The sequence below is a fragment of the Lucilia cuprina genome, chromosome 3 (assembly GCF_022045245.1).
Source record: "Lucilia cuprina isolate Lc7/37 chromosome 3, ASM2204524v1, whole genome shotgun sequence".
In the NCBI taxonomy this organism is placed as follows: domain Eukaryota; kingdom Metazoa; phylum Arthropoda; class Insecta; order Diptera; family Calliphoridae; genus Lucilia; species Lucilia cuprina.
The window spans coordinates 62835255-62852904 of record NC_060951.1 but is presented as its reverse complement, the minus strand read 5'-3'; the positions used below and the strand labels follow the sequence as shown (position 1 = coordinate 62852904).

The 17650-nt window shown below is 27.5% G+C and overlaps 2 protein-coding genes across 2 annotated transcripts; one reads left to right on the top strand and one right to left on the bottom strand.

The window, feature by feature from the left end:
• Positions 1–740: 740 nt before the first annotated feature.
• LOC111677463 (AMP deaminase 2) lies at positions 741–16564 on the bottom strand. Its single transcript, XM_046947138.1, has 10 exons — positions 16355–16564; positions 14399–14576; positions 4600–4906; positions 2920–3014; positions 2723–2848; positions 2330–2660; positions 2092–2255; positions 1732–2022; positions 1257–1662; positions 741–1190 (listed from the first exon to the last, which is right to left on the bottom strand). The coding sequence occupies exons 1-10, from the start codon at positions 16473–16475 to the stop codon at positions 1008–1010; spliced, it is 2202 nt and encodes a 733-aa protein (XP_046803094.1). The 5' UTR covers positions 16476–16564; the 3' UTR covers positions 741–1007.
• LOC124418638 lies at positions 6480–7360 on the top strand. Its single transcript, XM_046945428.1, has 2 exons — positions 6480–6786; positions 7210–7360. The coding sequence occupies exons 1-2, from the start codon at positions 6486–6488 to the stop codon at positions 7308–7310; spliced, it is 402 nt and encodes a 133-aa protein (XP_046801384.1). The 5' UTR covers positions 6480–6485; the 3' UTR covers positions 7311–7360.
• Positions 16565–17650: the final 1086 nt, after the last annotated feature.

Genomic DNA, 17650 nt, shown 5'->3' with positions numbered 1-17650 from the left:
GTGAGACTACTCATCAATAGATGGCGCTGACACGATGCATAAACTGAGTTGCCAAATTTTATAAATTAAAGTTTTTAAACGATTTACTTGAAACTAATGGCAAAAGTTAGCTTATGAATTTATCTTTGCGTTTTAAAAAATATTTTTCTCACCAGTGTTGCCATTGGTTCGGAAAAGTTGTATATTTTTAAAGCTTTCTAAAATTAGTGTAACTATGAAAATATTTTACCAAGATAAATGATTTTTTGTTGAAAAATGTCGAAAAGTCGAAGTCGACTATTTTGTCCCCAAAAAGTCGATAACTCGACTATCGTCTGTGAAAAAAGTCGACTTTGGAATATAAGTTGAAAAAAGTGAAAAAGTCCGACTATTTTTGACTTTTTTCGAAAATAGTCGAAAAAAATCGAAAATAGTCGAAAAATCAGAAATAGTCGGAAAAAGTCAAGAATAGTCAAACAGTCGGAAAAAGTCGAAAAAAGTCAAAAATAGTCAAACAGCCAAAAATTTTTGAAAATCGAAAAAAAGTCGGAAAAAGTCGAAAATCATCGGCAAGTCTGAAATGGTCGAAAAGTCGGCAAAGTTAAAAATAGTCAAAAAGTCGAAAAATCGAAAATAGTCGAAAATTCTAAAAAAGTCGACTGTTGCCAGACTTTTAATACATAACATTGTTAATAGTTTTATAGAAATTGTTATATCTTTGAAAGTAATTAAAAGTAATTAATTAACAACATCTTTTTAAATGGTTAATAAGTATGTATGTATATATTTTATAACATTTTAGTATTAATTTTAAAAAATATTTGTTTATATAATTATTGTTTTGTTATAGTTTGTGTTACCATTAAACATTTTCTTTGTTGAATATCTTATACAAAAAGCAATACACAAATAAATTCGCACTTAATTTAACAGAAAAGAAACACAAAATTGTTTTTAAATATTGAATAAATCATCAATATTAGTATTTCAACCATGATTTCCGTTAGAGGACAAAATCGCAAAACATTTTAAGGACTTTCTTCTACGACATCCGGCAAAGGATGTTGATGAACTTTGAAAATGTTAGACAACTCATCGAGTAGAGTTTCCGAGCGATAGGCCACACGTATGTCGGGTACATTGGTGCGTGTAATATCGTTGCCAGCAACACCTTCGCGGGTATAGTTTGGTCCCAGCCAATGTTGTTTCATCTGAGAAATGAATTGAGTAAAAGTTATAAAAAACAAATATTTCAAATTTAATTAAATTGCTTATACCTTGTGAGGAAAACCACTCATTAAGACACTGTTACGAGCCAATTCACACATATCACATGAGCTCAACTTCCATACCTGAGCTGCAATACTGTATTCTTCCATTAAAGGTTCCTTGGTGAAGTGAAATTGTAAGGGATCATCGGTGGAGAGTGAAACTATAAGACCACGTGCCAAATATTCCGGCAGTGGATTACGATGATAGTTAAGAAATAGGGAGTTATTGGAGAGTGGTGACATGGCTATGCCGATTTGTGTTAGATAATATAAATACTGCAAAACGGGTACTTTACGCAATAGTAAACCATGAGAGATATTCTCAGCCATTAAGTAACCACACACTAAATGTTGTACAGGTCCCGCCTCACCACAATGAGGACGTAAAACAAAAGTATTTAGGCCGCGTTCCCTGGATAGTGAAAAGAAGAAAATTTAATTTTGTTCTCAGGTCCTTTAATGAATACGAAACTCTACTCACTTTCTAAACTGATTCAACACCGTCATATTTGCATACATATAATAGATATAGTAAGCATATGGTGGATTCTCGTCATCAGTCCATTTGGGTGGCGTAGTAATATCACCATCAAACAAAGGATTCTCTGGTTTTGATTCATCATCTACCGAATCGAAACCAATGACATAATGTAAGAAACGATGTAGTTCAGGATGTTTACTAGGCTCTTTGGTAGCCTCGAATAAAGGCAAAAATATATTGTCCAATATGTCTTGGAATGAGGTCATTAGTTTATTTGATTTAAAAATATCACTGAAAAGAGAAATTAAGTTAAATTATTAACATTTTCTTTATGTAAATTATACTTTAACACAAACTTACTAAAGTCTGGGTATTTGTATTAGCCAACGTATATTTGTTGAATAAACATTATAATCAATGGCCCATTTGGCTAATTTCTTCCATTCATCTCGAGATTTGCCATAAATAGACAAACGCAGTTCGGCATTTTGATATTTAGATTCTTCCAAATCAAAGGCCACTTCCTTTAATAAGAAAACCAAAAGCAAAAAGTTTATAATATGTTTGTTTTTTTATTTCTGTTCCCCCATTCACTTACCCTTATAATTTGTGCAAAATATTTTCCATTCAAATAATTATCCGTTTTCAGAAAGACTTCTCTGAGACGCGACTCACCAATAGGATTATATTTGGCATTGAATTTATCAAAACGATGGAACGTATTACGATCAGCATGTACATCCAGCATATCAACTGTCAGATCATAAGTAGTTAAATTCATCGATTGAAATACCTGAGATAAAGTCATCTCTTGGCCCTTGGTAACGGTGACCACTTCATTGGCGCTATTTTTAAGGGTTTTCTTAATGAAACGTAATAAATGTTTTTGATTCATGCACGAGGCGGCGTGAATGTGAGTATCGACTTTTCTATAAAATAATTAATAATGAAATATTTGTCTGTTTATGTTTTAATGGGGACTCGAATTTACCTTATGTTATAGAAATCTCGATGAGGCACAGCCTTTTGTGAAGCCAATTCTCTTAGTTCGTTGAGTAGAACATGCAATTGAAATTTCGAAGATAAATAACATAAACGTCGATAACAAAATGATTTCCTTTTGGAAGATGTTAGACAAATTTTATTAGATTTTAGACATTGATTTTCAGTTTTCTTTCATGTACTTACAAAGGTCCATCAGCTATCATATTGCACATGATTTGCATGTCATTACAAAAATCTTTAAGTTTGGGATAGTTTTGTATCATAGGCTCTTCGGATTGCTAAATTAAGAATATATTAAAAAAACAATAAAAATTATATGCAAAAAACTGATTTCCAAAAAAGTCGATCTTTTAAAAGTTATATAATTAAAACATGATCTTTAATGATCATTCATATGTTTGGATATTTTATTAAAATTATTAGAAGTTTTAACGAAAATAAAGATCTGTTCAGAGAACTTCTTTCTAAAACTACATGAACATCTGGATTAACTACTATAGTGAGGATCCTTTAGAAAACCATTTCAAACTTGAGAATATTCCAATAAATTCTTCAATCGATTTTTTAATTTAAGTAAGGATTTCCTCAAAGATGTTCTCCAACTCCGGAAGGTATTTAAGTTCAATTATTAGTTCGAGGCTTTGTAAAAATCCCCTCCAGTCTTTAGCGAAAGTCCATAAGTAATCTTTAAAGATCTCTATCGATTATCAGTAAAACATATTTTGAAATCGGAAAATCCATTACAAATCTATTTAAAATCTTTGGACTTGATGTTACAATATATTTCTTCTAATGAGGATCAGAAGCATGTACTACTATACGGAGGATAAAAACTATATAGTATTTCAGTAAAATTATTTGATCGAAGTTTTGTCAAATGTAAACCATGTGCGCTATGTACAGGTCACAATTTACAAGATAATTTAATGAAATTTATCACACACACTCTTTTTTTAGCCCAAGAAAGAAGCCTATTGGATAAAATCTGTCCATTTGGTCGCCTAGCCCCCATACAACCGTACCCTCCGAATAGAGCCTTTGGGTTCTGATTAAGTTAAATGTTCTATTATGTCAACAAAAGTCAGCAAAACATAGTTTTATACAACAACATTACCGATTTTTGTAATGATCGAGCCTCATTTGACCCTATCCAATACAAAGTCCCTTCAGAAAATGACTTGAAGTTTAAAATTCACATAAAAACATTAAAATTCTACATAAATAACTTTGAAGTAGTAGTGAATTTCTCCACCAACATTTATAAGGATAGGCCCATATTTTTCCCTACTCCCCTTTGTGCCCCCTTGTAAAAAATCTCTTTTTTTGTTAAAAATAAGTAAAAATATTCCGGAATAAAGTTAAAAAACAAATCAAATGCTTTAATTTTTTTAAATAATTCCCATTTTTAACATACTGACTGGTGTAGGGTATCATATGGTCGGCTATGCCCGACTATACATTCATACTTGTTTTAAAGTTGTTTATATAAAAAATCCCGTTAAAAAATCTTCAAATATCAGTATCTATCAATAAAGTTTTTTGATCGAGTCCTTGTCTAAAGTAAAGATGAGTTAAAAGATCCTTCTAAACTTCATGAAATGATATTTTATTAAAGTTCTTCGATCGAAGAATACTAAGTAAATTGGATCTTTATATCGAAATAACCCAAGTAATACTCAGTTATAGATTGTAAAATCTGCGATAGCTGTACCAAGCAAACGTTTTTTTCCCAAAGGAAAGTATTATTGGAGATACAAATGTTATAACAAAACTTATAGTAGGATCTTTTAAAAGATTATTTCAAAGTTTTTTACCAATTACAAAGTTAAACTTAAAAAAAATCTTCTAAATCTACAAACTTACCTCATTTTGGAACACATTAAAAACACCATCGACAGCCCTAATGCAATATGATTTATCGGCAGGCATTTCAATATCCCAGGGATCACTAGTTTCCGTTGGTGGGTGGATAGGATGATCTAAGTACGATCGACCATATACAAGGGTGTACGTTTCAAAATCAACATTACGGTGTTTAGGTGAATAATTCAAATGTGTTTTACCCAAAAAAAAGATGACAGCATGACGAGCATTGTTGTTGTGTTTATGTGTTAAGGAAAAAAGATTAATTGCAATGTGTTTTAAATGGTGCAAAATAAAGTGCAACCAAATTGCAATTTTTCATTTAAAATTAAATTTTGTTTTTGTTTTTTTTTTTTTTGGTAGGTTTGTCAGATTTTCATCGTTGCATGTGAAAAACAGAAAAAAAATTTATAATTTGAATTAAAAATAGAAAAATTACTAAACATAATCATAATATTTTAACAATACAATAGTTTTAGTATTAAATTATAAAATAAATAATAATAAAATAAATTTTAAAAGAAACATTTTCACTTTCATAACAAACCTTTATTTCGTATCAAAGTATCGGTTTTTCGGTCTGTATAGTAAGATTTGTATGAAATTTTGTGTTACATTCAGTGAAATAAGTGCAAGAAATGTTACAGATGTGAAGAAAGTTATTAACAATTAGTATTAAATACTAGTGCCAAAAAACTTAGAATCTTACATTGCTACTTAAATTTCGATTTCGAATATGAAAAACACTACTGGTGATTTAGAAATTGTAATAACTCGCCCTATAATAAGCCCTTGACCTTTTCAAATATATTCATAAAAAGATCTATATCAAATTCGACTACTGCATTCACGATCAAACAAATGTAAGTTACTTTTATCAAAATCGAATCCTGAAACTCAACATGGAAAGTCACGAAAATTCGGCATCAAGACACCAATTTCGGTCTTTAAAGCAAACAAAAACTCCGTATAAATACCATCGAAATCTCGATCAATATCAAATGTTTAAATTTGATCTCAGTTTTAAGCTTTCAGTAATATTAAATTAAGGCGAGGATCATTTTGGAATAACTTAATACACAGTAGTAAATATTGAAAAATAACGTTATTAATGATATCAACCATATTTTAGACCGAACATAATATTAAAAAAAGTGAATAAAATTATTCATATTGTGAATAATTTTATTTTATAAATTATGCAAAAGTTATGAACCAATTTACATAAAACTAAAGTGAAATCTTTATTTTAAAAACTAGTACTAAGTTGTTGGCGTTAAAAAAAATATATTATTATGTATTTATTTTGAGATTTAACTAAATCTATACTATAGAATAGACTACAGACTAGACTATAAACTAGACTATAGACTAGATCATAGACTAGAATATAGACTAGACTAAAGACTAGACTGTACTATAGAATAGACTACCGACTAGACTATAGACTAGACTATAGACTAGACTATAGACTAGACTATAGACTAGACTATAGACTAGACTATAGACTAGACTATAGACTAGACTATAGACTAGACTATAGACTAGACTATAGACTAGACTATAGACTAGACTATAGACTAGACTATAGACTAGACTATAGACTAGACTATAGACTAGACTATAGACTAGTCTATAGACTATACTATAGACTAGACTATAGACTAGACTATGGGCTGAGCTACGACTGTTGGCTAAATTGCAAATTCAAGTAAAAATACTAAATTTGTTTAGTATAAAGGTAAAGGAAATGGAAACATACTGAGTTTCAATTGAGATATAATATACATCAATTAGCTTTGCTTCTTTGAATCCTAACAATTATTTCGAACCACAGTGTTATTATTTTATAACAATTCTTTTAATTTCCCTCCATTTTCAGTGCCATGACCGATAAACACTCCATACAAGGCGATGTAACCGACGATCCAGCAATAAACTTTGTTGAACATGAGTTAATACCAAATTTTCAACGTGTCTCCATTTCGGGAGAAGACACCAGTGGTGTGCCATTGGAGGATTTAGAAAGAGCTTCCACTTTAATTATACAGGCTCTAGAAATGCGTTCACGTTACATGTCCATTTCGGAACAATCATTTCCCACAACAACGTTGCGTTTTTTAAAAACCGTACATGAAAGTGATCGTTTTAATAAGATTCAATATGAAGATCGTAAATCTATAGCGGGTAAGTTTTGTTATTTTAATTCTTTAATGTTTAATTTACTATAAAAAGCCTTGCCTTTTTTTCAATTATTCTTATTTAATTTTAACTTTTATTATTCAATATTTAATTTTGAATATTTTTCTTATACACTTTAAGAAAAAATCTTAAATGATTTTCTTTTTTTCTTGTACAGCAAATTAAATGTTGTGAAAATATGTATAGATATAACGATTAGTTTTTTTTACTATTTATTTTAATATATTTTTTTTTCAATAATAAATAATAAAGTGTAAAAATTTAGTTTATATTGCTATTTTTTATATTAAATCTAGTTTATTTATTTTTATTATTATAAGTTTTATTAAATTTTCTATTATTTTTTCTTTAAATCTTCTTTTTTACTTGTAAAAAAATATCTTGTTTTCATTCATTATTCTTTTATAGAATTAATCCGCAAGATCAGTCTACCAATGATCCATTTACCACCCAGAGGTATTAAAAGATCTCTCTCTTTCTCTTTCTATCTCTCGTTTGAAATTTATTAAGTTCTTATCAATTATTTTTTTTCTGTTCTGTTCTGTTTTGTTTGTTTATGTTTATTTTGTGAGTTATTTTTTCCTATTTTTAACTTTGTTTTTAAGCATTTTTTTATTATTTAATAATAGTGTGTTCACATTGTAGTAAAATTATTGAATTTTCGAAATTAAGTTCAAATTTTTGGACAAAACTTAATTAGCATAATTATAATTCATTAATTTTTTTCTTGAAAATTTTCATGTTTTGTAATATGTATTTGTGTAACGCAATGATTTGAATCAAATTTTGGATTTTCGAAATTAATATTTCATTTAAAGAAACTTCATTGCTTTACGGAAATGTTAAAAATTTGATGTTCGAAAAACGACGCAAATCTTTAGATCCAAAGTTGAAAATGCGTTTGAATATCAAAATAAACTAAAAATTTGTATTGTCAAGTATTTAAAAACTATTTTAAACCAATTTTTTTCATTTTCGAAACTAAGTTCGAAATATCGAAATTAAATTCGATTTTTCGAACATTGTGAAAATTGTAAGAACAAATCATTTTTTTTTTAATATTAAAGCAAGAATTGTTAAGAATTTATTAAAAAAATTAATTTTTTTATCATTTTGAAATTAAAATATGTTCGAAAATAAAAAAGTATTCACGAAATTTAATAAAATTATTTGTTCAAATGTCCAAAAACGTAAGAATTTTATAAATAAAATAACAGTTTTATTATTATTTGTAATATTGAGACTTTTAAGAATATTTTAAGCTCATTTTTTGATTTTCGAAATTAAGTTCGAATTTTCGAACATTGTGAAAATTGACGAATTTTACTTTTGTTTTGTAATAAATATGTTTTTCTAAGTAAGAATTATTAAAATTTCATTTAAAACTTGTTATTTTTCGTTTCTTTCTGTTTGAAAAAAATTTATAAAATCGAATAAAATAATTTAAAATGACATTTCTGTCTGAACTTAGTTCAGCTTAAGTTAAGCCAAAAAAAAATCTGCATAATTGTTTCTTTATTGTCAAGTCTAGCTATTGTTTGGATACTACTACCTTATAAAACGTTTTCGTTGGCAATGTGAACGCTCTATTATTATAATTTTCTTTTAAATTGTTTTTTTTTTTTTATTTCAACTTAATCTCTTTAGATTACAATTGCTTAAGTTTGAATCTATTTTTTTTATGTTGTTCTTTTTTTACTTTGCTTGCTTTCGTTTATTGACTGCTTTTTGTTAATTCTTTTTTAATTTTTTCTTGTGATTTTGAAAACAAACAAACAAAAAAACATTAAAACTTAAAAAGACAACATCCATTTATTGCTGAAGTTTGTTTCTTAGTTTTGAAAATGAGTCTATTATTAGTAACTTATAACGCTTATTTATTGTGATTTCTTTTTAATTTTATGAACACGCCTTGTAATTATGTATTATGTTCTGTATTTTAAATAATTAAACTAACATTAATAGAAAGTTATTTAAGCACACAATTACAATATTCTAAAATGTAAATATAAACAGATATTTTTATAATTTACTTTATTGATCTAAGCAATGCTTTACCAGTTAATAGATTAGACCGAGCAAATTTAAGAACAAAGTCTTTTACACGAGAAAGCTTTTTACCGATAACTGATTTCCTTCATCAGAAAAACCCCTTTGAATTTCATGTATCCAATATACAATTTTATAAAGTTTTTATTTACAAATCATTGTTTCGTTGTTAGTGTGAACACTATATTTAAAATACAGAACATTTAGGAAAATTTTTTTCGCAATTATTTTAATTTTTTTTTTTTTATTGTTGATATGTTTTTTTTATACAATTGTTATTATTATTCTAAATAATGTTTATTGTGTTTGTATAAAAAAACAACTACAACACCTTATACAAAAGGTTAAATCACGCATACAATTAATGTACAGTTGAGTGCATCAATTCAGCGGTATTTATTATTTTAAAGTAATAAAAATAAATCTTTTAATAGCTACTGTTTAAGCTTTCAACTGTATATTTTCACCCACATAACAGATATGAATATTAGGATGGCAACACAAAAAGATGTCGATAATTCCAATCACAAATGAAAAAATTTAGTTTAATAAGGAAAAGACAACAGTCTAATCGATAGTTTTGTCTATAGTCTAGCCAATAGTCTAGTCTAGTCAATAGTCTAGTCTATAGTCTAGTCTATAGTCTAGTCTATAGTCTAGTCTATAGTCTAGTCTATAGTCTAGTCTATAGTCTAGTCTATAGTCTAGTCTATAGTCTAGTCTATAGTCTAGTCTATAGTCTAGTCTATAGTCTAGTCTATAGTCTAGTCTATAGTCTAGTCTATAGTCTAGTCTATAGTCTAGTCTATAGTCTAGTCTATAGTCTAGTCTATGGTCTAGTCTATAGTCATATCTACAGTCATGTCTATAGTTAAGTCTATAGTCCATACTATAATCTAGTCTCGTCTATGAAATAGTTTATGGTCTAGTCTATAGTATTGTATGGAAATCAAATTTTTTAAATTTTTTTTTTAACAAAAAATCACACACTTTACCTTCTCTTACCTTGTAACCATTGTATCATTACTCTTAAAAAAATGATACAAATCATTTGCGAATGACATTTCTTCAACGTTTTCACTTTTAAATACGAGTGTGTAACACAACGCAATTTCAAATCGAAAGTTAAAATTTATTAACTGTCACTTTTCAACAAAACGTTATTTAATTTATACTTGATATCGTGTAAAACTCAGGTGAGTATTTAATTGCGAATAACAATATAAAATCTACATTTATGTATTTCATTATTATTATTATTAATTGACCTTCAAATTCAAATGATAACGAAGAATAAAAAGGAGCAGGAAAAAAACTCAATTGCAAAACAAATTCTTCTTTTCAAATTGCACGCAATTTTCAATTTTATCACACAAAACAAGACAACACATATCCACCTACATGCCCCTCCTTTTATTAATTTCATAATTGGTATTAAGAAATACCGTTAGATTTGAGGTAACAAAAAGCGACAATTTCACCACTAAGTAAAAGAAAATTATATTTCTTACTCTTAGTAAAAAAAAAATTATTTGTAAAATCCAAAATTATATTATTTTAATGATTTCAATTAGTTGTAATGTTTACAAAATAATATTCAAAATCTCCATTAATTTATGAACTATTAGGCAGGAAAATTCAAACTAAATATTTAAGTATTTTAACTTATTAACAAAAAAGAAATTCTTATTACTTTCCATTTAGAGCCATTGATTGAAAACTTGCGTGAATTCCAACAAAATAAATATCGATTTGAAGTGAAGGAATTTTATGATCCAAGTCACTTGTTTTCAAATTACATACATATTTAATCTAATTAGTATGTGTATTCATAGCCCAAACATACTAAAACGTTATTAAGTCATTAAACAATATTTTGTATGATACAAGAGAAAAAACGACAATTACGAATAATACAGACAAGACGTCATTGCCTTTTGGGGTTTTTATTACTCTATTGTGCGTATCAGTATTGGAATTTGTGTATTACTTATCGAGAACTGTAGTATTTAATTTGGACAATTGTACAAAATACACTGATACCGTAATAACTAGTTAGGGGTGTATTACTTAATAAGTGAACATTTAGTTAGAACTTAAAATCATATCAATATTATCTTACAAGCTGTGAATGTCCTATGGTTTTGGGGGGTTTCATTACAATTTCAAATAAAAAAATTGGCGATCATAAAAGGTAAACATATGATGGTTTGAATTAATCGTAATCGAATCTGTAAAGTTTTAAATCTGTTCGACAAACGGTGTTTTAGTTTCCGGTCAATTACACCTAGTCCGCTTTGCCGTTTATTTCAAAATTTTTGGGGGTATATAGAATCCGTATGTCCAATCAAGGGACTACAACGCGGACCAGGCATAACTAGTACTTTTTTAAAATCGGTCCATTTATTGTGTTATTTATCCAATAGGTCCAATAGCGGAGTAGAAAAATATCGGGTGATAGTTGTTTGTTAAACTGTAAAGTTTTATGGCTGATTCTTCATTACTGTGTTCACATTAATGGAATTGGGATCCAATAGTAATCCCAATTCCGATAGGTCAAATAATCTGACATGAAAAATTTACTTTGAGTAAACTAGTGTTTATATGTAGTTATTTATCAAATAGATCCAATACCAGAGTCGTTTGCCTTCTCACGGTAAAGATTTTTTATATCTGATTCTTCAGTATTGCGTTCAGATTTATCAGAATTATGACCCAATGGTTAAGTTTTCTGAATTTAAACAAAATTTGAATATGACTTTTAAAACTATATTAGAGGACCCGTCTTAATCTCCAGTATTGTAAAACATGGAGGAATCAGATCTGTAAAACAAACATCTTTTTCATAGAAATCACTTCAGACTTTTTTAATTTGTATAGAAATTGCTGTTATTTGTCATATTTGAAAAGCTTAGGTCAGATTAGACAAATATTTGCATAAAACCTGTTATAAACAACAAAGAACAAATCGGATCATATCAAAATATCTTATTACCAGACACTTTCTTGAATAGTCTTTATTAATTTTTATAGAAATTACAGTTATTTGTCATATTTGTAAAGTTAAGGTCCTACCATACAAATATTTGCATAAATGCTGGTTCTAGGCTAAAACTTCTATTATAAATCCATAAATCGACTTTGTAAGTAAAATTTCAAAAAAAGTCGAAAAGTCGGAAAAAAGTCAATATTTAAAATAAGTGGAAGAAAGTAAAAAACTCTAAAAAATGTCGGAAAAAACCCGAAAAAGTCAAAAAATAGTCGAAAAAAGTTGAAAGAAGTCGAAAATATTCAAAAAGTCAAACAGAGGCAGAAAAAGTCGAAAGGTCGAAAAAAATCTACTATTTAAAAAATACTAAAAGTTGAAAAGTCTTAAAGTCGACTTGAAATTAAATGAAACAAGTCGAAAAATCGACTTTTCATAAAATGCAAAAAGTCGACTTTTAGCTAAATGCAATAATATTCGAAAATTTTAAACAAGTGAAAAAAAGTCAAAAACTCTAAAATAGTCGGACAAACTCTAAAAAAGTCAAAAAAAAATAGTCAAAAATAGCCAAAAGAAGTCGAAAATAGTCAAAAGAAGTCGAAATTTAGAACAAAGTTGGAAAAAGTCGACTATTTATTAAATACTAAAAGTTGAAAAGTCTAAAAGTCGACTTTAAATTAAATAAAACAAGTCACAAAATCGACTTTTAATAAAATGAAAAAGTCGACTTTTAACTAAATCCAAATGTCGAAAAGTTGACTTTTCTTTTTAACTATAGAACCCTAATATTTATGTACATGATAGTGTCCCGAAGACAATATTTTTGTAGGTACGATGTGTAAAAATAAAAGTTATCGAAAATTCCGATTCCAGTATAATTTGCCAAAATAAACAAAAATTTTTCAATTTGCATAAGGGTTTCCAAAATACCCTAATTTTGATCTTACTAAGGGAAAAATAACTGTAAATTTTTTATGTGAATCCTTGATCCGCAAAAATACTTATTTACGTTGAACTGGATTGATATTGATCTTTTTTCAAAATATCTCCATATCATAAAGAACTAAAAGTCAAATTGTGGAAGTATTGTCAAAATTTTACCCCCCAACTTTTTTTTGATATTTCGTGAAACGCGGATAGGGAACTGAAACTTGTTTTAAACATTTTTGTTAATTTTCCCTCATTAGAGACCTGGGACAATTTAGTTTTAATACTTAACTAATGTGACAACAGCTTACCTTACACTACAACTATAGCTTATTTTTCCCAAAGAACCATGAAAAGTGTACAATGTCAATGTAAATTTTATGCTGGTACTTTTTAGTATTTTCCGCTGTTCTTGAAAACGATTTAGAATATTACTTTTTTTCAATATTTTCAATTTAAAAGCTCTCGATAACAAATCGATTTATGTATTTGAATAAAATTTTTATACTAATTTCATTAAAAATCATTTAATTATGCTAAAGATTTCTTTCATAGAAAAATAAGCAACTATTAAATAAACACATTTAAGGTTTTGAGCAAAATGTAAATAAAAGAAAAAGGAAGAAATAAATTCAAATAATTGTCACCATCACAGCATGTGTTAAATATTAAGAGAAAAAAACACCTTGAATTTAATGCTATTAACACTTGTAATTATTTCACAAATCATGCTTATTAATAAATATCAAAAAGTTTATATGTTGCAAAATTAATTAGATGAAAAAATAAAAAAAATTATAGAATCAATAGCTACATAAAACTTATTGTGCATTATAACACCATTATAATTGCAATCAAAAGGCGCTTTAATTTTTGACATACGAAAATTTATTTAAATATTTATTTTTTTTGCTTTTCTTTGACAATATTGTGTGTAACACGTAAAATACAAGTTAAATGAACAAATGTAACTAACAAACCGCTTGAATGCAAAATTTATACTGAACAGAATAACTAATTGTATTAAAAAAGGGTGTTTGTTTTCTTCTACCAACAAACAAAAAATAACAGCAAAAACATCATAGGAAAATAAATAAGTACGCGACACTTTATGCCGTGTCGCATAGTGTTGCGAATAATTGATATAATGATGAGGAGGACATAACCCCACTCTCCCACACATACACACAAAATTAATACGTTAGATGTTTAAAATAATATTGTAATAATAATAATAATGTTTGAAATGTTTATCGTGTTTTTGGTTAAAATTTGACCTCTACAATATTGGTATAAATTGGCAATAAATAGGAATGTATGTCCATCATGTTTATGTGGTTTTCTCTTGATGGCAAACGTTCTTTAATATTTTGGGAAAAGGGAAATACTGTCATAATTAGTCTCGCTGTTTTTTCGAAAACATAAAGTCGTTGTAAAAGCCTTTAAACTTTAAACGCAATCAAGTTTTTAAGCCACAACTCAAAATTTGCTCTAACACCGTTAAACCTACTTTCTAACAAAAACAAGAACCTTTATTTTTAATATTTAAGTCATTCAAAATTTTAAAATCTAATAATCTCCCCTCTCAACTAAAAATCAATCTTAAATCTTTGTAATTTATTTGCATTTACTCACCGTACATTAAGTTGTCTTTGTATTTGCAATTTCTTTTCGATTTGCTCAATAGGAAACTGAGGCACTTCATAGGGTGCTGATATCTCATTGGGTAACACATCATCCGAAGAATTTTCATCTATAGCACCGGGTGTTTTAGGCAATTGACCGGCAGCATTAGCCAAAGGTGATTCACTTCCTGTTCAACACAAACAATATTAAATAATTAGTAAAAAATATACATATAATTTTTTAATAAGTTTTGAAGAAGAAAATAATACCACTACTATTACAATTGCTTATAACAGATAAGGAGCCAAATTTCTGTTTAAACAATTTGTCTTCATGTTGTTGTTCAATTTTATTAAAATCCATTTAATATTTGTTTTATTTGCGTTACGGATTTTCGCGTTCTAATCGGTGTTTAAAGCTGTACATGAATAATGCTACTGAAATTTATTTATTTTTTTTATAAATTTTTAATAAATATTTTCATTTCAGACATAAAATCAAAAACATGTGAATGGATTTTTTTTAATAAATTACACAAAAAAAAAATTGCCAGATGAGCAAAAAATGAACAAATTATCAATAAACAACCTATGTAGTTGTTGCAGGTCATCTGATTTGTTGTCATGTAATGTTACGTCGTTTGGAAACAGGGCATTTTTCTATCTATCTACACGCAGAGAAAAAACATGGTTGTGGTAACCATGTTCTAAGAGCAACATATTATGGTTAAAATTATGATTGTAGTCTAAAGATATTATGGTTATTGTAACAATTTCAAAATATCATATTATGGTTAAAATCAGCTAAAATATTTTATCATAATATATTTTATTTATCATAATATTTTTATTTATCATATATATTATGGTTAAAATCAGCTAAAATATTTTATCATAATATTGTTTGTTTTACATGACTATATAATGATCCACTGTGATCAAAATATCGTTTAAAATATACATATACTGAAATCAAATTTATTCTGATTACTGAATCAGTATAATTACAGCTTCCAAAAAAATAAATATCTACAATACACGATTTACAATTTATTTATTCTATTTAAAGTGAAATACTTATACATATAATGTTACAAACCAAATGAGAATTATTTCAACTCATTTTATTGTCGCGTAAAACAACACACACAAAAATTAATATGTGTGAGGTGTGTGGCTAAAGTTGTTTTGTTATTGTGGCAACAGACAAAGAACAACGAAACATGTGATGGTTATTTATAACAACTTAACATACAATGGTTATATAACATATAGCATCATAACATATAATGGTTATTTGTATGTTTAAATATTTGTTCGTAACATGATATGTTTTCATCGTTACCATTACATAGTTATTGAAAAAATAATTATTTTTCAGTGAATCATATTAAAATTTATAATTGTCATAAACATGAAAATGATTACAGCAACAACAATATTGTTTAAATAGAATTATAATAACAATTATATGTTTTTGATAACAATATATTGTTACAGTGAACATAGTTTAGTTATAGTAACCATGTCGAACTATTTTTTTTCTCTGCGTGTATCTATCTATCTATTTATCTATCTATCTATCTATCTATCTATCTATCTATCTATCTATCTATCTATCTATCTATCTATCTATCTATCTATCTATCTATCTATCTATCTATCTATCTATCTATCTATCTATCTATCTATCTATCTATCTATCTATCTATATATCTATCTATCTATCTTTAACTATGAAAAGACTCGTTTTGTAATATATTTGTATACCAGAGTATAAATATCTGTCACATACTAAGTGACATTATGATAGTTCGTCTTCACACGCAAACTTGTTTATGTCTTTCTCTAATAATATTGCATTTCAGATTCATCAGAATTGTCAAATTTGGTCTCTTCTCTGTAATAAATCTGTACTGTTAGAAGACTTGACTAAATCCTATTTCAATATTTTCCTTTCTCTTACCATTAGACAAATCCAAATGTAAAGGTGGTGTTTTTGGTGAGCGTGGATTAAACGCATCTGCCATCTGTATATCCATAGATTCCAGCGAATCAGAAGCAATTAAAAAGCCACGAGCACTCATAGTGATGCTTTTTTATATTATTTTAACACAATTTTCTTTAAATGTTTTGTTTTTTTTTATTGCTTATCTAAATGTTTTCTTTTAATAGTCCACTACTTATAGATATCTAATAAAAATAAAATTTGCAACAAAAATATTATAAATTTTGGCAAATTTAAAACAATTTGCGTCACAAAAATGCGTTGTCGTACATGGACACATTGAGAATTTAAGTGCCATCAATTATATGTAGTCGACCCAAATTGCAATTCAGAAAGTTGTAATTTAACGAAATTGCAATGACAGATCGCGGCAGTAGTCGTATTGAGTGGGTTTTATTTTAAAAATATATATTTTGTCGTAGATTTATTTGGAATCTATGGAAAAATATTTGCAAATTTTTTAAGAACATAAATAAGTTAATATGTAGATAGATGAATTATAATCAAGGCAGCTGTATATGAATTTTGTTTTTATAGAAAAATATAAGTATGTATAATAAAATGTTTTTGTTTTGCGATGCAAAGATTCGCATATTTATTTATAAGATATTGGTAGGGGGCAATAAATTTATTCACTATGATAAGAGTCAAATCTTATCAGTGAGTTTCATTTTTTGAAAATTAGATTGTTATTTACATTAGTAAAAATATATACATATGAAGATTAAATAAGAATTGAAAAAGAGAGGTGAACATTAATAACCATAGTGTTACCAGACCAAACTTTATATAAACCTCTATTCTGTATTTTAATGCATTGAAATTAAAAACTAGCATAAAGACTAGACTATACACTAGACTATAGACTAGACTATAGACTAGACTATAGACTAGACTATAGACTAGACTATAGACTAGACTATAGACTAGACTATAGACTAGACTATAGACTAGACTATAGACTAGACTATAGACTAGACTATAGACTAGACTATAGACTAGACTATAGACTAGACTATAGACTAGACTATAGACTAGACTATAGACTAGACTACAGACTAGACTATAGACTAGACTATTGACTAAACTATAGCTTAGATTATTGACTAAACTATAGCGTAGACTATAGACAACACTATAGACTATAAACTAGACTATAGACTAGAATAAACACTAATCTATAGACTAGACCAGAGACTAAACTATAAACTTGACTAATGATCAGGTTATATACTAGAATACACTACAAACTAG

What these genes read in the sequence shown, in the direction of transcription:
- LOC111677463 (XM_046947138.1), bottom strand. Translation starts at nt 16,475, where the DNA reads ATGAGTGCTCGTGGCTTTTTAATTGCTTCTGATTCGCTGGAATCTATG. An exon ending in ACATTTGGATTTGTCTAATG is followed by an intron (nt 14,577 to 16,354) that starts GTAAGAGAAAGG and finishes TGTGTTGAACAG; the next exon opens with GAAGTGAATCACCTTTGGCT. An exon ending in CGAGATTTCTATAACATAAG is followed by an intron (nt 2,661 to 2,722) that starts GTAAATTCGAGT and finishes ATTATTTTATAG; the next exon opens with AAAAGTCGATACTCACATTC.
- LOC124418638 (XM_046945428.1), top strand. Translation starts at nt 6,486, where the DNA reads ATGACCGATAAACACTCCATACAAGGCGATGTAACCGACGATCCAGCA. An exon ending in AGATCGTAAATCTATAGCGG is followed by an intron (nt 6,787 to 7,209) that starts GTAAGTTTTGTT and finishes ATTCTTTTATAG; the next exon opens with AATTAATCCGCAAGATCAGT.